The 24,724-nt window shown below is 43.7% G+C and overlaps 1 protein-coding gene across 2 annotated transcripts; it reads right to left on the reverse strand.

Moving 5' to 3' along the window:
- Positions 1-1,101: 1,101 nt before the first annotated feature.
- On the reverse strand, positions 1,102-24,327 carry HMGCS1 (3-hydroxy-3-methylglutaryl-CoA synthase 1). Of its 2 annotated transcripts, none has more exons than XM_066614571.1 (10): positions 24,214-24,327; positions 16,375-16,832; positions 15,272-15,397; positions 14,585-14,749; positions 13,117-13,285; positions 11,998-12,168; positions 10,559-10,665; positions 8,661-8,786; positions 7,801-7,961; positions 1,102-2,711 (listed from the first exon to the last, which is right to left on the reverse strand). In XM_066614571.1, exons 1-10 carry the CDS (start codon positions 24,228-24,230, stop codon positions 2,619-2,621), a joined length of 1,593 nt encoding a protein of 530 aa, XP_066470668.1. In that variant the 5' UTR covers positions 24,231-24,327; the 3' UTR covers positions 1,102-2,618. The 2 variants fall into 2 exon arrangements, with proteins under 2 accessions (XP_066470668.1, XP_066470669.1); XM_066614572.1 differs by lacking the exon at positions 24,214-24,327 and adding an exon at positions 16,931-17,128.
- Positions 24,328-24,724: the final 397 nt, after the last annotated feature.

The raw sequence follows: 24,724 nt of genomic DNA on the forward strand, positions 1-24,724 counted from the left end.
GCGCTAAGAATACTGGGAACTGCTGTTCTATTGTATTGCACTTGTGGCAGTGAAGCCTCACCAAAATAATGTGTTAACCTACTAGAGAGCCAAAGTTAGGTAGCAAATGGATAAATGAATTGGGGGAGGGAGCAGGCAGACATAAGAGTTAGCATCAATTGGTTGCATTTTACATTGCAACCTAATCTGGTTGCAGTAGGAGAGGCAAAGCAGCTGCCATGCAGCAAGATGCTTACATAGTACTGAGATGTACTTGCAGCAAGACTTGTTCAGCTTTGTAACAGACATGGTATGGGTATCCTCCCACTGGAAGACAGGAAAGATATACAGACTTAAAATGACACATGAAAACCAGGGGGTAGTGAGTGAAGAAAATGGTCCCCTCTAGCTTAATAGGGTATAGTGGCATAAACACAGAGATGAGGAGAGCAGTGATAGCTAATGCCTTTGGCTCAGATTTAGCTTCATCAAAAGTAAAAATACATTTTTACTGGCAAAGTTTAAAGGAGGAAGCTGTTGGGATTCATCTGGCACAGGAGCACCATCTTCCTGCCTCCTACCCCAATTCCTGGAATGTGGGGCTTAAATGCATAAATCAAGCTGCAATTTGGGTGAAATGATTCATCTGTTTAATGGGCTCCACCATCCAGAATGCCTGAAGGTAATTCTTCAAAGTTTCATGTGCATGTAGAATACAAAGCATAACTACACCATACACGGGTAGTTCAAATAGTCAAAGTTTATTTTACAAGGCATCGGCCTCATGGTCTGTGAGTTTTATAAAGGTTAATTTTTGTGCCATGGTTTCCAACCTGTCCATTGCCTGCAATGGACTTGATATACTTTTGACAGAGTGTGAACAAGTACCAAGATCGTGCCTGACCCTTTGTCACTTAGCCACAGCACCTACAGCATTAGTTTTCATCAACTCATCCAACACATGGTACAGACCAGCAAGTTTTAGTCACTGCCAGTGTGCTTTTTTTTGGTTAAACAAGCACCAAAGCCCAACAACTTGTAACAACAGGTTCTAACTGCAAGTCATACTAGACAAAGCTTTCTGTCACATTTCACAGAAAAATAAACACAAGACAAACTGTGTAAGTTTAGCAAAATGCAATGTATTTTACAAGCCAGGGGCTCTCTTTCCCTTTAGTTCCAGTTCATTCAGTCTCACCCAACCTGGTCAACAGCCTCTCTTGGGAGATCCAGTAGATACACTTATTCCATGTTTGAAGTTCAAAATTGCACAATGCACTTGATCTGAAGTAGGGCTGTGGCAGTCAAATAGTATCATTCTAGAGCAGGTACACAATTTGTGGGGTGCTTATCATGCATTGTGTCCTGCCAGGCGCTTAACATAAACAAACTTAGTTTTATCCTCCTAGGCAGGAAGCCTACACAGGACATTTCACCCAGTTCCCTTGCAGATTATGATCTGTGTGCAGCTTGGTAGGTCACAAGTTGTGCAAATCTGCGGGAGAGCACATGCTTTGAGGACTGCAGCTTTTGAGCCTTTCTACAGAAGTCTAAATGGGAGTTTTAAATAAGGAGCTTGAATGAGGATACTACATACATGAGTGCAGAGCTGCAGCTAGTGTAGAATAACCCACACATACATATAAAAATTATCAAGGAGCAAAATGTTCAGGATCTCCATCCAGCTTCTTGGGTTGAGAGTTTCAAGAAGCTCTTTGCATTGTTTAGAAGCTTAGTAAGCAACACCTGCTCTCAAGTAACCTTTATAAAAGATTACATGATAGAGGTTCAAAGAGATTAGTTTTCCAGATATTTCTAGGGAGCAGCCACCTTTCCATTGTTCTACCATAAGCACTTAAAGCTACTGTTCACTCCCAAAGCTATGTACCTCTCAGCTCTGCTGGTACTGAAAAATGTGGAGGGGGTGCAGGAGTAAGGGGCATTCTTAAATGATACAAACATAAAATTGAAAGCCGAATTATCAAGAATCACAGACCTCCAGCTTACTGGAAAGGGTGCATACAGTAATCGGAAAAGTTTTCTTCAATTAAAAGCACCTTGAAAAATAAGTCAACCACACCCCTTTCAAATCCATGTGGTGTTTTTAAGGGGTGGAGCAAGGCTTACATTTAAGAGACTGGGTGCTTATACTGTTAAGGCACATAGAACCCTAACGTTTAAGACAAAAATGACTTACAAGTGGTTTTAGGTTGCATCAGCTTCTTTCAAAAATGGTTTTTAAAAAAGTCTTGCCTCCTTTGTTAAAGCTAATTTAAAAATCAGTTGCCACTGTCTCTCTTATGGGGGGGCAGGGAGAGAATGAGTAGGGCAGGAAACACACAGCTGATATTTTCCCAAATCTAAACTAATTTGCCTATTCCTTAATCTTATGGTTTTAAAAAGTCACTCTCAGAAAGAGCCCTTAGTAATTTCTGTTCCAAGAAGTTTGTGAATATTTAGTGTTGTGAAAGGACACATGTCAGCAAACCGCATCAAAAAGACAGAGCCTCAAGGTTAACAGTTAACAGTTTTCATGCTCCAACTAAGCAGTACTGTACAACAGAATGTGGGTAATAGTTCATCCCATATCCATCCCCACCCCTCCTTGATCTTTTCAACTCCCACCTCACAGAGGTATCTTAATGTTCCCCATTGGATACAGAAACAGCCACTGCTTCAGAGTCTGTTTTCATAGGAATTCTTGGCACTTTCTTGGCAGGGCTGGGGATGTGCTAAAGGGGGAAGGAAAAAAGAAAGAAAAGCCACAGATCAGAACCATTAATGAAAAGCACAGCTGCCAATTACTTTAGGTTTTCCCAATATCTCTCCCAACAATTAGTGAAAGAGTAATTTAGTACCAAATATTTACTCTAAGCTGCGTTTCTCAAACTGTAGGTCAGGAACCAATTTCAGGTGGGGTCCCCATTCATTTCAATATTTTATTTTTAATATATTTGACTTGATGCTACCATGGTATGTGACTGCATTTGGAGAAATGTGACACGTGTGCTTTCTCTGCTGGAATCTCCATGGCAGGGTCAGTCCTTGACAACAGGGAAGCTCGTCCCTCTCAGGCAGGCAGGTCAAGTTACAAAGTCTTCCTGAGGGGAAGGGCTTCCTCGATTCCCCGGACTGACCTTGCCTCTAGGCACGTAGGTTGGGTTTTTTCTTGGTCAGCTTACCTGACCTTCAAGACTGTTTTTTTCTGGGGCTTTGGCCCCTTCTTTACTTTTACACAAGTTGTGAGGAAAAGGACTGCAGCCGTCCTGCCTGAGCTCCCCTGACTGCCGTCCTTGTTGGGGCAGAAAATGGGGTTGCTTCTCGCCCCTCAAGTAGCCGGACAACTGTAGGGCTCATGCTCCCCTCTGGTTTTGGGATAGCATCAGAGCCTGGCTGCAGGGCGATTCCTGGCGGTGGATGACAGCTCAAGCCTTTGCCTGCCAAAACTGCGCCACAGCAGCGGGCTGCTGCCCAGAAGCTGTGTGGAGAAGGCAGATCCACTCTCCTGATTCCTGCTCAAACAGCGGTGCTGACAAGGCAAGCCTGTTTCCTGCAAAGCACCACTCAGCAGGTAAGGTGCTGCCAAGTCCCTGTGAGGGCACAGCAGTGGCGCACAGCCCTTCAGAAGCCAGGTGAGGCGTTTTTTGATTCAATAAGGGGGTGATTGTGGAAGAGGAAGCCCCTCTAGAGAGGTCTTGAGTCCAGTCTCTGCCGACTGCCATGATTCAGGCTGTTTCCTCCAGCTCGGCCACAGCTGTGGCGACCCTTCAGAGATCGCAGGCCCAATGCGGTTTCAACCCCTTCTAAGCCTGAGCTAGCCTGAGCTTTCTCCTCCCCCCCCCCCCAGTGTCGGGGGGGATTTTTACCTCAGAATTTTTACCTCAGTAGCCACTGCTGCAGTAGAGGAGTGTTTAGCTCATGCCTGGCACATCCCTCTCTTCAGCATCTCAGCTGAGGGGTTTTCAGCCTGCTCCATGATGGAGGAGGCTGCACGCCTAAGAAATCACGAGGCTGCCAACTGTCGTCCCTGACTGAGGCACCGGATCCTGCTGGGACTGTATATCCCTTCGAGTCTCAAGCAGCGAGGCGGAGGGTTCAGGAGCTGGCAGACCTCCTTACGACCATGCTCTGTGCTTGGCGCACTGAGGGTCAGGCAGGCTTAAAAGCAAACTAGCACCCAGCCTGTCCCACACTCCAAGCTTCGCCTTTTCTCCACAGCGCTTGCTGCAGAGTGCCTTAAGGACTCCATTTTGTGAGTCATGGTTCCCTCATGGCTTCCAGGGACGCGACAAGATGCCTGAAGCCTCGGCTTTGGTGTATGCAGGGTCAAGTTCCCTCTCTCCAGAGCACTGGGGAAAGTGCTGGTTTGACTGGAGAGGCCTGAGAGGGGATTTTGGGCACCCTGGGGCAGCTGTTTCTCCCCCAAGACAGGATTCCCCAGGCACAGGATGCCTGCCAGTGTCCCAGGAGGCACAAAATTTAGTGCAAAGCTGGGTTGAAAGGCTTGTGACTCAGACGGGCTGCCAAACTGGGGCAGCTCATGAGGACTCAGCAGGGGGTGAGACCTTAAGTCCTATAGCTTCAAGCACCAGTGTTCACCCCCCCCCAATCTTCATTGGGTTCTATTTTCTGTAACTCTGAGGGGACTCCACTAAGGTGTGCAAGTCTCAATCTTCATCTTCCCTGCCACCCCAAAGCTCCTACAGGGGCAGTCAACATAAGAGGGCTCCAATTACTAAAGGTAACTGGTTTTTGAAATGAGCACAACAGACTCCATATCCTCTAGGGAGGAAGGACAACTCTTGGGGGAAGAAGCCGCTAACACAGAATAACCTGAACAGGACTTTACCAGTGTCCTATTTCCTAAACTGTCACCTAAGGCAACTGGGTCTCTCAATCTTGGCTCAGAGGCTGGGTCACCTTCTGCCTCTGCCAGTCTAACCAGGCCAGAGGCCAAGTGTCTATTTTTCCTCAGGGTCCCACCAAGTCATCTGAGGTTCCCTTCCAGAGGCATTTAAGTCCACCATGGAAGCAGAGTGGGCGACACCATCTCAGAAGAAGCATACTTCCAAATTGCTTGGTAAGCTTTATTCTCTGCCTCAGATTACTCTGCAAACTCCAAGTCAATGCTCCCATTGCTACCTTGTCTTCACATGTGGTGATTCTGTCAGAGGGCAAAGGGGAACCGAGGGACCCTTATGATACAGAGGTGGCTCTCAAGAGAGACTTAGAACCTCTTCTTATTCTTTCAAGGCAGCTGCCACTAACCTCGTAATGTCTAAAACTACCTTTTTGGGGGCAGTTGGCCATTTAAGACCACAACCTATCTAGGAACGTCAAGAAGGTGCTGAGGAAAACTGCTCTGTAAGTAGCCTTTTCTACAGATGCCCCTCTTGATGCTTGTCAGTTTGCTGCAAGATCCATGGTCTCTGCCTTGGTGACTAGAAGAAATGATGGCTAGCTCTGACCCTGGGATGTTGACGCAGGTTCCCAGGCCAGATTGGTTGTCCTCCCCTTTGAAGGGAATAAAGCCTTTTGGGGAGCACAATATCCAATTCTCATTGAGAACTGGGGTCAGAGAGAGTTCTTTGCTTCGAAAGAACTATTCCAAATATAAATAACATCAGTCCTTTCATGGTCACAAGCTATCCTTTCGTCACAAGGGTCAATCTCGTCACAAGGGTCAATCCAAGTTTAGATCTCAGTGGCCCATGTTTAAGCCCCATCATCCCTTGGACAGATCTCCAAACTCTGCATCCTCCAGCCAGAGCATCAAGTCTAACAGATAATGCAAAACTTGATGCCAGGTTTGCCTTTGAGTTGGCCTGAGTAGGTTAGTAGGACCCCATCACAGGTCTTCTTATACTGATGGGGGAACAGAGATTAATATGTGAGTCTTCTTATAGTAATAAATGGGGTGCTTTTGCAGTCCTTTCCAGCACATCAGGAGACACTTCAGAAGTGTCTCCAAGCTTGTCCTTCCACTCAATGGACTGAGAAGGAAGAGGGGGACAGAGAGGAAGAGAGTGCTGGCACTCTCTGTGCTGGCACAGGAGGAGCAGAGGCTGGCACATAGGGGAGGGCGGCATCTAGCATAAGGAGGTTTATGAGCCAGCTCTGGTTCTATAATGAGTAGAACGAAGATGAATATTAAGAATGGCAAATGCAGGAAGTTTATATATAAATTTAGATGTCTGACCAGTGTAAGATTATAGAAGGCCACAGAAAATGAACAGGATTTATAGGACAATTTTGTTTACCAGTGGAAGTGTACCTTTGTTAAAGCCAATATTTTGAATCTATGGTGCAGTTTGCATGAAGCTTCTACATCAGGACTGGGCAAACCCCAGCCCAAGGGATGGATCTGGTGATGGATCTGGTGTAACCAGTCCCTTCTGTGACCAGCGCTCCTCATTCTAGAGTGCCACATCTCTCCATGACCCCCATTTGGGACAATGCAATGCTCTGGCCGGTCCATCTATGGTGTCCCAGCGGACACTGTTCCTGGATTTCCAGGCAGACGCAACTGCCCACAGCATTGTGTCATCCTGATCACATGGAGCGACGTGGCACTCCAGAACTCAAAGTGCTGGCCATGCCAGGGAACGCATTCCCAGAGCACAGCGGATTGCACTTTGAACACTGCTATTCTAGATATTCAGACAGGATAATCAAGGTTATGTATGAAATTTTAGATTTAAAAGGATCTGTATCTTGCTGGTACAGATAAAATATAGTAATGTAAAAAAAAAAGGACTTATGAATTTGTCTGTTGCAGAAAAATTATGAATGCCAGGCACTAGCACTGAGACATAGTGTAAGAGTGGAGAAAGATCTGGGGTAAAGACTGGCAAGTGGGAAAGAGACCCATATTACATAAGAAAGTCACAATTTAATAGGATTTTACATACTATTGTTTGAAGACTGTAACATACTTGAACAAACACATAATGCTTCTCTGCTACACATGCTTTAAAATTCTGCATGTTTTTTTGTTTCTGTTTTTTGGTAATGTAGCAGAGAACATGCTTCCTTGGAGTTGGTGCACACCTAATGAGACTGCAAACCATTGTTAAAAGATTAGGTAGACAAAACTTTGAACATCCGCCCACCAAGCCTGATTTCGAATCTCGAATCTTCCACCTCCATGTGCCTTAGTCACAGTTAATGAATACGTCAATACTGATGGTTTATGAACTTTTAACCATCATAAAAGTTTAGCAGTTTCCCTACTTAAAGTTGAAACCTCGCTTAAAAATCCTGATGAAATCTTAAGAACATAAGAAGAGCCCCACTGGGTCATGCCAAAGGCCCATCAAGTCCAGCTTCCTGTATCTCACAGTGGCCCACCAGATGCCTCATAGAGGACACAAGACAACATGAGACCTGCATCCTGGTACCCTCCCTTGCACCTGGCATTCTGAGGTAGCCTACTTCTAAAATCAAGAGGTTACACATACCCATCATGGTTTGTAACCTGTGATGGACTTTTCCTCCAGAAATTTTTTCAATCCCCTTTTAAAGGCATCTAGGCCAGATGCAATCACTACATCCTGTGGCAAGCAGCTCCACAGACTAATGACACGCTGGGTAAATAAATATTTTCTTTTGTCTATCCTAACTCTCCCAGCTCTCAATTTTAGTGGATGTCTCCTGGTTCAGCGACTCTTGACCATGGTTAATTTCAATGCTGATGTATTTGGGAGAGGGGAAGGGATCATGTGATCTTACCGTCCACCCTACAGTTTAAGAGATCAGCCCTGTTATGCACATATCTGCCCTTAGATGTGAAAGAGAAGAATTGGAAGGCTCAACACTTACTCCATGAGCAAGACCCAGATGAACATCAACGCCTGCTTCTAGAGGCCCATCGCTCATTATAGGGCGACGAGCATATGTTCTTCTGTGTTTTTCATCCACTCGTACCAAGTACCATGTTCCTTCATAGAGATCATCCACGGAACTCTTTGGAATATAGTTGGCTACAAACAGATAAAATCCAAAACACATAGACAGTTAATCACTGGTGTGCTGCCCCATACTCCAAAATTTATGTATAGAACCATTTAAGGCGGTGACACTGCTTTTTAACATCCACAATTAAAATGAACTGCCTAGGCAGGGGTTGGTTTCACATGTTACATGCAAGCGCAGAAATAAGTTATACTTTCTATTCCCTCACTTTCAGGGTAGAACAAAGTGGGATATATAAAGTCTTATTGTGTCACCCATGGGGAGTTCCATGAATTTGCAATTCTCCCAGTGGGGGAGTGTCCAACAGGAAGTGTGACACCACCACATTTGTGCTTTCCAATTCAGTGTTTGCACAACCCACAAAGATCCTAAAGTACCATGACACTGTTCAACTGAAGATCCAAAAAGTTAAAGGGACAGTAAAACCAAAATCTTTTATATACAAGTCTTTCATTGGCACCAATTGAGAAGAACTTGCTTCTAGAATGTGGACAAGAATATGCAAAGCTATAATGAACTAGATTGCTAAATCATCTTTCCTGCTTAACAGGAGGTTCAAATATAAGCCAATTTTGTTTGTAAGAGTAATAAGCTTCACTGTTTGCTTTGTCACCTTCTTTTGCTTAATAAATGTCATGTCTATAAGTTCAGATGGCTGCTGAACTTAATACCAGTAATACAACATAAATCACACCCCTCCCACTCACATAGGTGATGAGTTTCCTGTCTAAGCATCATGTTTTCTGCAAACACTTCTGGTGAAATTCGCTTCCTTGAATCAAGCCTTGCTTTCAGATCAGACAGACTTGCAGTCACTTTATCCAGGGATGAGCCTGCAAAACAAGAGGACAGCAGTTATGTTTTCTAGAAAGCACTCCTATTATCTTGCACAAAGAATAATTATACAATTAAACATAGAGGAAGAGGTTAGGAAACTAAAAAGCAATATCCTGTTTTTCTATTACTACTGTGAAAGTGGGTGGAGGCATGGGAGGTGTCTTCTTCCATCATGACCTCACTGCGATGCCCCTAACCAAGACATTAGCTGCACTGACAAAAGTTCAAAAATTGCTGCTAGGAGATAACAAACCCTAAGCATCTATTAAGCTCACAAAAAATGATAGTTCCCACTGTTCTGCTACTGTTGCAATGAAACACGACACCAGCATCCCAGGGAACCTATACACACATTTCAGATTTACATGTAAATTCTTCATCAGTGATATGCCTCACAGCAAGTTACGGCTCAGTCCTTTTCCCTGCCAGTCCACAGCACCATTGGCAGAGTAAATTTTTAAGTCTGAGAAGACTCCTGGGGGCAGATTTAGGCTGGGAAGGGAGGGATAAGATCTCATCATGTACAACTATCACCAAGATCCTCTCCTTCCTGCCCTGGCCCAGCCCGATCTCTGCCCCAAACTGCCCAAGATCCTGCCTCAAATTGCCCCCACTGCCAACTTACCAGTCCAGTGGAAAACTGAGAAAGCTGGTGCCCACATGTGGCCTCAGGCTGTTTGTGCTTGGTGGGCCAGGCCCACAGAACAACTTTTGGACAGTCATTCTGGGCCTACAGAGGTGGGATTGCCCCCTTAAGGCCTGGATAGGTTTGGGCCATTGTTGTCTGGGGACTTCCTTGATTCTTAAAACTTTGCATGATCTAGAAACCCTGAGGTTAGTTATGCACTCAAGGGTAAAGAAATGGGACCTGACCATTCACTTGGCACCATGCACACAACCAATGGATAATGGTGGCATTTCCCTATCTTGATTATCTTTGCCTGCACAGGTAAAAGTTAATACCAACACTATGAAATTACATCAGTGTTTCTATGAACACCTTTCACCAAAGAAACCCTCTTCAGTGTGTTGCAGTAGTCGAAAGTAGTATGTAAGGAAAAAAAATCAAAGCTTGCACCAAGGTAACAACTTCCAGAAAGAAAGCTGTTCGTATTTTTGCTGTAACAGATTATAAATGCTAGTCCCCCTATCCCCCCAGTAACAAGGGAATCCAAGCTCTGCAACCTGCATAAATTAAGAAAATTGTTATACAACTTGGGGCGCAATCCTAACCAACTTTCCAGCACTGACATAGCAGTGCCAAAGCAGCGTGCACAGCATCCTGCAGCGGGGAGGCAGTCAAGGGGGCCTCCTCAAGGTAAGGGCATGTTTGTTACCTTACCTTGGGGCTGCATTGCAGCTAGGTCAGTGCTGGAAAGTTGGTTAGGATTGCCCCCTTACTCTGTTTCCTCATTGTGAGGAAGGAGAAAAGCTCCTGAATTCTGCCTTATGATCAATAAAAATCTTGTTCAGCCAACTCTTTGTTTTGGGGAATTTACCAAACAGTGAATGTACACATACTTTTAACCCTATCTTTGCAGCAATGAGGGTTAGAAAAAATAAAATCCAAGATTCTGAGTGCTAAATTTTGCACTCACTGTGCTTGCACAGACTCACTAAGTCCTGGTCACAACTGCTGCTAAGGGGTTCCTTCAGTCCTTTAACCTGTATGTTTCCACGCAGGAATTAACACTGGCTTTATGCTTCCAGAGATGGCAACGTAATTGTTAGAAATGGCTGTGCCTATGCAGCTTAGTGTTTAACTCACCAGGGGTTGCGTCCTGGCTGAGCTTGATAGAGTAGAGAGTAGCAGCAAACCCAGAACCATAAGAAAAGACCCCAATTCTCTGTCCTGCTAGCTGCTGAGGAGAGTACCTGTGCATCAAATGACAAGATGTTAGCAAAAAGCATGTTTGGTCTTCTCCAATACAAGTTTTTATTTGTAGGTCATTTGTCTGTAAGGCTTAATTGGCTCCTCTAGGCTAGTGCTCACATTGGATTAACACATGGTGCCCCTTTTTGCTTTGTTTTTCCATTCTTGGTATTAACAGTTCTTGATAATGAGCTGTTTCTACCCTATATTGCCTGCAGGTCCTTTCTCCTCTTCCTATTACACAATAAAGATTAGCAGGAGCAATGAAATCATGTTCAACCATGCAAGACTTTACCTGGAGACAGTTTGTTTTGTTCCATCTTAAAAGTTATTAAATTCTCTCTACAGTTCAAAGCCTACATTTGCACAGATGAAATACATCTACAGTTTGAAATAATGTCTCGAGACAAATTCTATTTAAGTAGTAAAAAAATAAATGGATGGTACAGAGGTACCTTGCTTCAAGGTGTGCTTACATACACATAAAAAACATCCCCTAATAGAATAGGTGTGCAATCCTTGGTCTATCTGAGGCTTCCAAAGCTGCTGCAACAGTATGCTTTATGAACAGCATGCTCATATAGCATGCACTGCTGTAGTCACAAGCTTATAGATAATGTAAGACAATAGTCACAGGTACAGAAACAGATAAGGTACTACCACTATAGTTCTCTTCAGACCCCCCCAATCCACACATGTGTGGGAGGGGACAGGATTGCAACTGCTCACTATGCTCCCCTATGTACCTGCTGACCATGCCCCAATGCAGGCTGTACATTCAGAGTTTTAAAAAGGGTTAGCTGTACCCATACAACAGTCCATATGATTTGGAACTCTAGTCCCTTCCAGATAATGGCTGAGTGCATGGTTGCCTAGAGGTTTGGCCAGCGGGCATGTCAGCATTGGGGAGACAAGGCGAGAAGGCATGATCCTACTCAGTGAACCCATGTGTCTGAGGAGGGCTTGTCTATCCAGTGTAAATACCTGGTGAAGTTTTAATCTACAGTTACTTATCTTCATGCTGTCATTTTGTTATTAACATGAATACAAGCAAAACACACATTTGTCACTGGCAATAGTTCCCCATCATTTGTCATTTTTAGAAAGTGTTTTGTTCTACTCTGAGTACCACCAAGGTTTCAAATGAGCTTGGGATTCATTCCCTCTATCTGGTGTGCAAATTCCAAGGAGAGGGGAAGGCACTCAGTTTATTACTACTTCAAACGTAAGTTATGATGCTATGTCTCAAATTAAGAAGTCATCCCAATCATTTTAAAATGCTGTAACTTACTGAGTTATTCTGAGTTATACTTACTGAGTTACTTCATACTTACTGAGATAGGAGAGAAGCAAGGCAGCCATAGACAGAAGGGGTGTACATATTTCCATTCTGATTGGATACAAGCAAGGAGGCTTTGGTTTTTTGGTTGAAAAGCTCAGCACTAGCCTTCATAAATGCTTTCTCCACATCTCGGTCAAAGTAGGTGTCTTCTAGCTTTACATCACTGAAGCACAAGGGAAAATTTATGAGAAATACTACACACAAAGACACTGCAAGAGAGTTCTAGACCACCTAGCACAGGGGTGTCAAACTCATTGTATACAGCAGGCCAAATAGGCATTTCATTAAGCCTGCTGAGGGCCAGTGGTTAAGTCATTAAGCCAGAAGTTACATCCTTAAGCAGGTGATGACCAGAAATAAGCAGTTTTTCCAATTATCACATAGGCTGCCCTTTCAGCAGTGACTCCTCAACACAGGTGAGCATCTCAGAGCAGCTGGTGGTGGTGCTAAGAGCCCGGGGGCCAGATAGAAAGCTTCTGTGGGCCAAACCCAGCCCCTGGGCCTTATGCTTGACACCCCTGATCTAGCATCTGCACTATGAGATATCTAAAAATGTCCCAGGTACTTTTGAAGATATGCCAACTACCTGCTTGTGTAGTCCAGATCACCTTTCCTTTACATAAGGTCCATTCAATTTAATATGGCTAATTACAGTTTTTAAAAAGCCTGGGCAGCTTTAATTTGAAAAGCCACATAACTACAAAAATGCATTAACTCATTACCATTTACTCCCCAAATTAAATGTTCACAACATATTGACTGGGGCCACATAACAGTTTTTTTTTTTCACTGTACCAGATTTATTTATTTGAAGGATTCATATCCTGCCTTTCCCAGGCCATAACTTTGTTTTCTGTTCTGAATTTGCCTATCTCTTAACCTAGAACAGACCACCAGAAAGTCTCTGAAGGGTCAAGCTTTTGTGCAAGTGTGTTTTCAGACAAGTTTCACATACTAGTCATTCTATTTCCTCTGTTTGCCAGCCATTGTTAAGCAGCCTTCATATAGCCAAGCAAACTAATGCTAGTTTGCTACTGTTACTTCCAGAGACTGGCTTCTTCCCTTCTTTCTAGTTCTGCTTACAACAAAGGTTTTTGTTTTGTTTTTATACCAAAAAGCTTCCAGGCCGCTGTAAATGCCATTTTCTTTTGTGGGTGTCTGATCATTAAGAAAGTCATTCAGCAACAGACGAGCTACAGATTTCTGTACGAGTTTGCAGTAGGGCGAGTGAAAGATTATGAAGCCAAAATCATTCAGAGTAAAGTCTTTGTCAATTCCCTCTGGAAAAGAAAAAGAAAAGATGTTAGTGAGGCAAGGCACAAGGCCGTAATCCTATCTTGGCCGTAATCAAAGTACACTTATTGGGAATAAAATCTATTACACCCAGTAGAGGTTACTTCCAAGTAAAGATACATAGGTTTGGGTTTGAATCCTAGATGATCAATGAAAACTAGACCTCTTTAGAAAAAGAAAGCAGACTTTGAAGCTAATGACATGAAGGCAATTCTTGTAACTCCCATAGAGTATCATTTGAGTATCATTCTATCAGGTACACAAACTATTACCGTGCAAACCTATATGTGTTTACTCAGAAATAAGTCCCAGTATATTCAATGAAGCTTATTTTGAGGTAGGGTGTGTGTGTGTTCACGTGCATTTGTAAGATTGCAGCCAAAGGGCCCAATCCAGAGCCTGGTACATAAACCATCAGACAGCGGAGAGGTGAGTGGGACTGTGGGGGAGGGTGGGGAAGAGGGAGCGGGACCAGCGGAGCTCAGATGCACTGGATTCTGAGCCCCATGTCCAGCCGCATAGAGCTACACAGGACTCCTTGATTCTGTGCTGGCTCAAAAGCCACCACAGAATTGAGCAGCCCCATTGTAGGGCTACTTCCCTTACAGGAGCTGCCGCGGGCTGCCCATTGCACGTTGGTTGCCACAGTAGCCATTCTGGCACCATGGCAGCCTTGCATGTGGGACAGCTCTATTTTACTTACAACCATGCTGTTCTCCCTTTCTGTAAGACAAGGTGCTCCTACAGCACCACCTAGTTAGCCTTCAATTTATTTGAAATAGCTTGATATTAAAACAAAGCTCAAAAACTATGTTCAGTATGAAATATTTTCCTTGAAACCTACTACTTATAGTTCTTTCAAAATCATTCTAACCCCTGCCTCTCCTACTGTTTTACCACTACATGGCTATCATTCTACCTCATTCACATTATAAATGCCTTAAAAATCCACCCTTGAAGAAGGAGAAAAACATTTATCTCTTGTCCATCTAATGTAAATACCCATAACTTTCATACCACACCTGGCAGTAGCTTCGTGTAGTAGCACATAAATAATTCGACTATCTGGGTGGGAATCTCACATGGTGTGTGTGTGTGTGTGTTTGTGTGTGTGAGAGAGAGAGAGAGAGAGAGAGAACAGGTATACTGAGATATCTCTGCACAGAAGCTATATTTTTGTGTTCTGACTCATGCTTAGTTCATTGCAGAGCATAAACACTTTGCCCCACTGCTTTTGTTTGTTAAAATTAGATTACAAAGGCACACTTCTATGTTCTGAGACATACCTTTCTGCCACTGAGCACAGATTTTCTTGCGATAGACACTGTAGCAGTGATCTAATGCGCTGAGGTAGCATTGTATGGACAGCTTTCCATCAACCACAGGATATTCAGACACCATATCAGGTTTATAGAAGTCATAGGCATGCTGCATGTGGGTTCCACGCAATCCTAGAGAGAGAAGCCAGACTTAAAGGAGACACTGGATTGACACCCATTAATAAGTTGCTCTCGTTTTGACATGCTCCCCACAGAACAAAGTCATCCGAAGGGGCATGGGGGGGGGCAAAGAAGGGGAAAATGCTTTACTTCTCAACTTTTTACAAGTGCAGAAAAGAGATACAATACTGCAACCTAGTAGTACAAAGAACTATTTTCAGTACTATCTACGAACCAGTTCGGACACTATTCCAGGGAACTTGCTAGCACAAATCACTAGCAATCGATTTGCATGAGCAGTAGAACAGTAAACTCACTTTGAGTTCATGGCACTTCTTCTGTGAGCTTAGGAGTTTCCTCTGGATAGAAGGAAGGAGCAAGTGTAGCACTAATTTATTACATTATAAAGCATTCATATAAATATAGTGCTCATGCAAAATGATCTTGGCAAGCAAGTGAGCAAGCCAGCTGCAATCGTGCTGAAATTGGTCACTTAGCATTTGTTCTGCATTCAGCTTACATTTGAAAACTAACCTCTCTCAAAAATCAGAGGTGCATTAGGACCCACAAGCATCGCAACAGCACCAGCTCCTCCAGTCGGCCTGGCATTTCCCGTAGCATACACAGCTATGTCACCAGCAACAACAAGAGCATAACGTCCTGCAGACCACAAGCAGAGAAAAAGTTTGCACAAAGGTTGTGAAAAGGTTTCGTTAAGCACTCTGATAATGTTTCAGTTGTGACAACTACCTCCTATTTTGGACTGCAATGCTCACACATTTGCTAGGAAGCCAGGACCATTGAATTCTGCAACACTTATTTTGGAGTAAATATGAATAAGACAAATTGCATGTTGACTGGTAAAGATGAATGCAGATCAATTAACTACAGACATTAACACACACACCCACTTAAGGCTTACAACGTATTTCCAACATTATTTTGTTTGCATTTATAAAAATTCCTGTGTGACAAATAATATAATTGAGGAGCAAAACTGAGGGTGTTTCTAGACCAGGGGTGCTCAATAGGTGGATCGCGATCTACTGGTAGATCACGAGGCAAAATGAGTAGATCATGGAGTGCCGACCCCCCCTTCAGGTGCCTCTGGGAGGAAACGCCGGGAGTAAGGCCCATTGTACTCAATGGGGCTTACTCTCAGGTAAGTGTGGCTAGGATTGCAGCCTCACAGCCTAATCCTAGGCATGTCTACTCAGGAGTAAGTCCTGTTATACTCAGTGGGGCTCAAGGTACACCAACATACATTGTACACATAAATGTTATATGTTATGATCTTGCGAACATTGTAAAAAAAAAATTCTGGTAGATCTCCAGGCCTTGCTGGGTTTCAAAGTAGCTCTTGAGCCAAAAAAGTGTGAGCACCCCTGTTCTAGACAGTAACATTCCCTGGACTTGTAGCACTAGTTTAAAAGAAGCACAGGGGAAGGCCTTAGAAGGATAAAGGTACCAATTACAGTCGGGAGTTCAGTGCTATAGTGCTAAAGTGTTCAAAACATTGCTGCATTTCAGAGCCAGACTGATCTGCTAGACCACCAGTTGCCTATTTCCAATATAGTCTTGCTGTTGGATTTTGCAGTCTCAGAAACATAAATTGATTGGTGCCTGTTCAAACTTACCATCCCAGGAACTGGACTCCACCCAGTTGATAGCATTGAAGAGTGCAGCAGTGCCCCCATAGCATGCATTGGTAGTGTCAATGCCTTCCACATCGGTGTTGCCAGATTCTTCAAACAGCTGCATCAGAACAGTCTTTACAGATTTGGATTTGTCGATGATTGTCTCTGTTCCAACTTCAAGTCTCCCAATGCAGTTGTAGGAGAGACTGTGCCTTTCCATAAGCTTCTGCACCACAGTGAGACAGAGTGAATTGATATCCTCCCTGTCTGAGCAGAAGCCCATCCTGGACTGGCCCAAGCCAATGGTATATTTTCCTGCATCCACACCATCAAATTTCTCCAACTCTGTCTGATCAACATACTGGGAAGGAAAATAGATCTCCAAAGCAACTATTCCCACATCTTTTGGCCAGCAGGCTTCAGCATTCACAGGAAGAGATCCAGGCATGGTGGTATAGCTGAAAGAGGGGGGGAAAATGGTCACCAATTATCTGAGCAGTGTTGAAAAATGTATGCCGCACTATCCTATGCAAGTTTATTCAGAACCAATTCTTACCAAATTCAATGGGCATACTTCCGTATCTTAGCCAGCATAATGTGAATTACGAGGGAAGAACGAAGTTAAAATCTCCACTGAATTATGAAATTAACTGGAAGTCATTGTGACAGTCAAAAGGTAGACAGTTGGTCTGACCAACTTCACAGGGTTGTTGTGCAGATAACAGGGTGGTGATAGAAGTCTGTATGCTGCCCTAAGTTCCTTGGAGGCCAATAATATAAAACCAATAAAATAGAATAGATGCACATAAGTATTACCCTAACCTTTTTGGGCAAAATTTTCTCTCTGTTGACAACTCAGCAGTTGATATGACAAATCCAAAAATACACAAACACAACCCAACCACCTACTTGTCAACAGGCCTCTTTGTCTGACTGTTAAAAGTATAAATGCGGGAGGGGGGAGCACAAAATCTGACAGCTACACACTGCACCATGACAGCTGAGGCTCTCATTTTGTCTACACCACTGATTGATGCAATTGGGCCACAGGCATGACAAAACCAAGACAGCTACTGAAGGTGCCCGGGCAGAAAGTGCAGGCTGAGGTGTGGATGGAGCTGGAGTTGGGACTTTGTAGTGCAGCCTTGTAGTGCAGTCTAACTACGACACTACCCTTCCTATGCCTTTGACTGGTTTTACAGGCAGGCAAGGGCGCCAGGATGCAGGTCTCTTGTTGTCTTGTGTGCTCCCTGGGGCATTTGGTAGGCTACTGGAAGCTGGACTATAGGCCTATGGCCTGATCCAGGGGGGCTATTCTTATGATGGCAAGAAATAAAAATTTATTCAGAGACTGGGGGAAAAAACCCAACTCACATCACAAGTCTGTTCACATCTGTCTTGAGAGGACATTTCACAGGCAAGCAAAAATACAGCTATTCTGTTTTGAAAGTCTTCCAAGTCAGTCACTCAAACTATTTTCAATAAGAAGTTAGTCATCTGGTAAGATACAGGATTTCCTCATAACATAGACTTTCCACTCTGTAGCAAGAGGCTGTGCCTGTCTGGTCATGAAAAACTGTTCTGACTTCTGGGGCCTGACCAAACTTCTTCCTGTTGCACTACAGAAAGAACTCTTTCATTCCTGCCTCTCTCTGCTATGGAGAAGCAGTAGATGGGGAGGGGAGTTGTAGTTTAGTGGCAGAGTACCCATCTAGCCTAGTACAGCTTTAACTGGAATAACTTCCAAAATGTCTCTGGAATCTCTCTCAGTCCCACTACCTGAAAGTGGAGATGGCAAGAAATCAAGCCTTCAGCATGCAAAACCATTTCCACTAGAAAGTAAAAGATTCTCAAAAGTGGAACAGATGTGTACCAATAAGCCTGCTTGACTATCTGAGTGACAAATCCGGGCATACTTTTTGTCTACCAGTGTGGAGTACGCTGTAGGAAATAATATTTGAAAGAACTGCCATGTGGATAGGACATAGAATGTGTTCTTCAAAATGGGGCTTTCTCAAACAATAGTGTCAGAAATAACTTTATTTCGGGTACAGTTCAGTAAATGTCTAATTTAGGGAAGTAGACACCCTGACAAACAAAGAACATGAGACAGGATACCCAAAAACTAATCTAGTACTGTCTCTACTAATAACATTATTATAATAGCAACTCATTTGTGATCTAATCGAACAATCACATGCTGTTGCCACAAGTTTTTGGACAGACAAAAGGAAGTGGTTCAAACAAAATACTGATGTAAGTTCTGGCCAGGATCAAAGGCTTAGTTTTAAAAGAACATTCAAACCGTTCTTCATAGGGTAACACTCCCTCTGAAAGAGCAGGTGAATAGCTTGGGGTGTTTCTGGAATCTGCCCTACTCCTGGGAGAACAGGGAACAGCAGTACTGAGGAGTGCTTTTATCCATCTTCATCTGGTGTTCCAGCAGTGATACAGCTCTGGCTAGTGATCCTTGCCTTGGTCATTTCTTGTTTAGACTACTGCAATGAACTCTGTGTGGGGATGTCCCTTGAAGAGTATTCAGAAACTGCAACTGGTGCAAAATGCTGTGGCCAGTTTGCTATTGGAGGTTGTAGGGGGAGCATGAAGCACCTATCTTGCAGGAGCTTTATTACTACAATTGATTTCCAGGTCCAATTCAAGGTGATGGTTCTCACCTTTAAAGCTCTACACCAATGGTTCTCAAACTGTGGGTCTTGACCTGATTTTCAGTGGGTCACAAAACTGGCAAGGAAAATATATTAAGCCCTATGGAAACTGAAATAGAGCAGCACATGTGCAGTTATTCACAAGTAGGCAGCCTTACCTTGGCTCTTACAGAAGGCTAGGCAAAAGGGAATACACCAGAACAGCCCCAATCTGATGAACATGGAGCTCAACAAATGCTCCAGAAGGCAGTCCCCCACACCAGAGTAAAAAGGATAAAAACATAGTTTTTAGAAGCTGATAAAGTGAAACTTCTTAAAATTATTGTAAAGCTAGGTTGGTCCAAATAGAGCATCATTTTAAAGAATGAAAAAGGTTTGGGAACCACTGCCCTACACGGGACGGGCCTTCACTACCTCAGATGCCATCTTCTGTCATATAAGACTACCCACCCATTAAGATATTCTGAAAAAATCTGCTCTGTGTGCCACAGCTTAGAGTTATAACTGACACACAAGGCCCTTAACTTGGACTGTGCTACCACAAGAGGTACAGGAAGCTCCCACTTCACATTTTAGAAGGTATTAAAAACACATTTGTTCTGCTAGGTTTAGGGACTATGTTCATAATTTGATGGCTGCTGCTCTTTCTTACTCTATGTACTAATTAGGCTGCATTATATCATGTTGATAAATAATGAACTCCTGCTAACTAGGCAAAGAGGCACATTTCAAAGTGGTGTCTTCTTATATTTAGCAGGGGGAGAGCAACTGTTCTCTTAACCCCAGCATGGCATCTTTTCCTATGTTGCTGGTGCATCTTCTGTATTTTTCTTTTTTAGAATTGTGACCCTTTGGAGACAGGGAACTATTATTGATTTATTTTACTAAGTAAACTGCTTTGTGAGCTACTCCTGTTGAAAAACAATACAAATACAAAGCAAAGCCTAATAGACTTTAGTGCCAAACCACCCCATGCACCTTGCAAAAACAGAGGTAAAGCCTACTCAGAAGTAAACCCCATTACAATGAGTAGGGCTTTCTCCCAGAAAAGTAGGCAGGGAATTGCAGCCTCCAGATGCTCAGATCGAGGCTCCTGTTGCCAACGCATGCTTCTGCACCTCCATTTAAAAGCCTAATGAGTTCCAGAGACAATTGGGCTGCTGGCATGAGTGTGCTCACAAACACAAAGGCAATGCCTTGGCAAAACCTACTAAGAATTAAGCCCTATTACAATGAGTGGGGCTTACTCCCAGGAAAGCTGGTGGGGATTACATCCTTGAGGAGCTTAATGAGCCCATCGCATGCCTGCATGCGCTTAACAACGGAACCAAATAATGACAAAGATTTCCGTCCCTATCCCTAAGTGACACAGAACTGTAGATAAATATCCTTAATAAGATTATTATTTTATTCAATCAATTGTTATGATTGTTTTTATTGTTCTTATGATGTTGAGACTGCCCCGGGATCATATAGAGAAGGAGGGGATATAAAAATAAGTATACAAACAAGAACAGTTGCTAGTTTGGAGTGCCAGTCAAAGCAGGAAAGGGCTTTCATGGCCCAACTGTGGAAAAATTAGTCGTTAAGCTTTAACAAGATTCCATGCAGTCACAATTCATGTGAAGTAGTTTGAACCAAAGTTACAACAGACATGAAAACCCATGGTCAAACACAGAAATAACAAGCAGGTCATGGAACTGAGCACCTGAACGAACAGCATAGGGGTTTGTCTTTGTGCTCAGCGTATTACTTTATTCTAGGCCAGCAGCTTGCCAGACCACAACTCAATTAAAGACATATACTTGTGAGTTAAGTAGACTTTTTTTTAAATTAGACAATCAGTTCCTCAGCTAGTTGCCACAACTTGATATTTGATATATTACATCTGCAGATGACCCAAAGGAAAAAAAAAACCAGAACAGAAAACTAGTTTCTTTCTCCATTTAACAAGGTGGCTGAATCCTCATCACACAAGCATTTTCTCATAGACACACACACATTCTTTTACTAACATGTAATTTAGTTACAACTGACATACTGGAGAGCAAAAACACACCAGAACAATGTCAACCATCCATTCAGTCGCTTACCTGAGACTGGCAGTAAACAAAGCTGTCCAGTACTGTCCTTTAGCTACAGCTTTCAATTGAACACCAGTCTGAGGATACTCAGAAAAGCCTATTGCAATGCCTCTTAGAGCATGAGACAAGACGTCCTAAGGAGGCACATGCCGCACCCAGACCTCTCACACAGAGATACTCCATTGGAACAGGAGGCTGAATGCCAACCTACTTAAATTTCAACAGTTTTTTTTTCCTTGTTTCTATCTGGCCAGTCCGTCCCCCCCATTCCTTTCAAGCTGCTTTGCTCGAAATCACAGACAAGGTCAAAGATTGCAGAAATGGGCCTTAACCCTATTTATACTTGGAAAACTCAAGCAGTTGTTTATTGACTAAAGAAGTACTCAAAAACAACATAAGTTTGAAAGACTCAGGACTCAAAGATAAGAGTTGGAAGTGGCAGCTATCAAGATAATCACAATGCAGAACTTAACACAGCATCTTCCTCACTATCAAAGCCCCATTTAAACAACTGAGCTTTGATTGGAAGTATGATAGTAGTTCTATTGCAGATAAAAGAAGAGTAGCACATTCGCCAACAAATACATGTACAACCACAAGAAACACCTACAGCAAGGGCTCTTTGCCCTTTTTTTGATAAGAACCTCTTTGCCCTTATTAAGATCGCGCAGCACATCATCAACCTTCATCTACCAGCTTTGGAGGACATCTATACATCTTGCTGTCTGCAGAAGTCACATAGTATTCTGAGAGACCCCTTCCATCCAGCTCATAAGTTCTTTGAACTGTTGCCTTCGGATAGACGATACATAACTATTAGAGCACGCACCACACGATTCCTGAATGGTCTGTTATACTGTTTTTATATTATGATGCATGTTGTATAGAATGTGTCGGTGAGTGTCTAGAGTGTGATTGTTGGAACTGTAGTATATATTTATGCTTGTATCTCAAAGGTGCATAAATTTCGTTGTGCTGTAGCACAATGACAATAAAGTTACTACTACTACTTTTGGGAGAAATACAAGAGCTATGGTGGAGGGGAAAAAAAAATCCCACACATCAGGATTCAGACTGAACCAAAATGTTTACATGCATAGACCATGCTATCTTTACAGGTCACAGCATGAAACTTTATTTCATGAAAACAAAAGCAGATATTGAAACCACTCAAACATAGAACATCATTGCCAACTAGATTAAAGATCCACCTCCTAACCTTGCCTGAGCAAACCTGCCCAAACAACAAGGTTCACACTGACTCAGCCATTTTCAGGAATCCCACAATTTTTCGAGAAAGTGCAAAACCATGTCAATAACTTGCAATGCAAGAGATGCCATCACCTCAGCATATATGTTTCTGGAAGGATTTCTGCACCCTTTCAGACAGCTGCCTGACAGACATTCCACAGATGAAGTCCCCCCTCCCACCCTTGGAAACCTTCACCAGAAACTCTTAGACAGCTCATGTAAGAGTCACACAAATCCTCCCAGCTCAGAGATCAAGGGTCTTTGTGGAAGGCTGACGGCCACATGGAAAGTAGAGAAAGACTCAAGCAGTTGTCAAGGCTTTTGTTACACACAGGCTAGCACAGAAGGAAGTCTGACTGGAAAAGTCAGTAATTACATTCACAATTGGAAACCACTCACTGACTTTCTGCATACTACTAGAGGAGAATAAAGATATGATTTCTGGATTTGAGAATTACCTAGAAATAAAATTAACTACTGAGAAGAGTTTAAACAACAGAGAAGTGAAGAAGAAATCTATAAGAAGTGCAGACGGAGATGTATATTATATTTCTTGATATATGGAGTAGATGGTATGGAATTTATAGTCTCCATACTGTACTTACATGACATTTGTACGCATATGTGTATATATTTCAGTGGTTCCCAAACTGTGGGTTGGGTTTTCATTTTTAGCGGGTTACCAAAGGGTTAGTTAGTTAGTTGGCAACCTTCAGTCTCGAAAGACTATGGTATCACTCAGAGCAGGATACCAAAGGGTGATGGAAAGATAATCAATTGTCTCAAGCCCTGAGGCTACTTGAAAAATCAGATACTGTAGCTACTAATTACACTGCAAACTTGCTCAGCTCCTGCAGTTTGCAAGCATGTGTAAATACAGAAAGATAGATCTTTGAGGGTCTTTCTTCTGGTTATTATAAATAAATAAATATTATTTCTTTCTAGAGCTTCCTTTTCTTAAAAAAAAAAAAGTCTGATAAGCCTCAGTGGGTCCCAATACAAGTGCTGTTTTAAAAAGTGGGTCCCAGTGCTAAGATATCTGAGAAACACTTATATATCTTAGCTGATTTGGTTGTATCCTTTAGCTGTTCCTTCTATTGTTTAATGATTTAGTCTAGTTAAAAATATAAAAACATAAGAAGAGCCCTGCTGGATCAGTCCAAAGGCCCATCTAGTCTAGCTTCCTGTATCTCACAGCAGCCCACCAAATGCCCCAGGGAGCACACCTGATAACAAGAGACCTGCATCTTGGTGCCTTCCCTTGCATTGGCATTCTGATATAGCCCATTTCTAAAATCAGGAGGTTGCACACACCCATCATGGCTTGTAACCCGTGATGGCGTTTCCTCCAGAAATCTGTGCAATCCCCTTTGGAAGGCATCCAGGCCAGATGCCGTCACCACATCCTGTGGCAGGGAATTCCACAGGCTAATGACATGCTGGGTAAATAAATATTTTCTTTAGTCTGTCCTAATTCTCCCAACATTCAATTTTAGTGGATGTCCCCTGGCTATACACACACACACCCATTCATATGCATTACTGTGCTTGATTTCAGAGTCGACACGCCTGGACTGCCCTGGGGTGGTAAAAGGGGATGGCAACTTATGTTGTCCTTGACGCTCGAGCCACAATCCTATCCACACTCCCCTGGGAGTAAGCCCCATTAACCACAGTGGGACTGACTCCTGAGCAGACAGGCATAGGTAGGGCTCTGAGGCCCTTCACCGCTGGCAGGGCGCGCTCTTCAGCCTGTCTCGGCTTCCCTCCAGGCGACCCGCCCCCGGCCCAACGCCCCCCCCCCAGCCTGAAGAAGCCCCGCCGCCCCGCCGCCTCACACAGAGTTGAATCCCATTCCTGGGTCCGGCCGCCCCGGCAGGCACCGGGCTCTCCACTGTGCGTGCGCAGCCTCACATCTTCCCCGCACCGAGACGCCGCTGTCACCTTGAGAAGCGGCGAGTGCGCATGCGCACCATCCCTCCCCGCCCCCTCTGACGCGCGCACAAACGTTTCGCAGCTCTCCAATCGCCGCCGCCTCCCCCCGCAGGCGCAGTCCCGCCCTACTCGCTGCGGGCTGGGCGGGGCTGGGACAAGGAGATGGAACATCTGTGGCCCGGAGCGGTGCTTCTGCGGCAGCGAGTGGCTCTGCGCTGTTGTGCAAGCAGGACTGCAGGGGGCTTCTGGCTTTGCACCCTTTGCCTGCCTTAGTAGCTTGTTCACACGTTATGCGGTACAGCCACCCTCTCCCGGCTTCCTCCCAAGTGCATGCCTCCCAGTGTTTGTCCTCTGCTGCACCACTTCACACGGTCCACCTCTTTGAAGTACCACCAGAAGTAACTGGTGATGACA

Source organism: Tiliqua scincoides, chromosome 2 (genome assembly GCF_035046505.1).
Source record: "Tiliqua scincoides isolate rTilSci1 chromosome 2, rTilSci1.hap2, whole genome shotgun sequence".
NCBI classification, from domain to species: Eukaryota; Metazoa; Chordata; class Lepidosauria; order Squamata; family Scincidae; genus Tiliqua; species Tiliqua scincoides.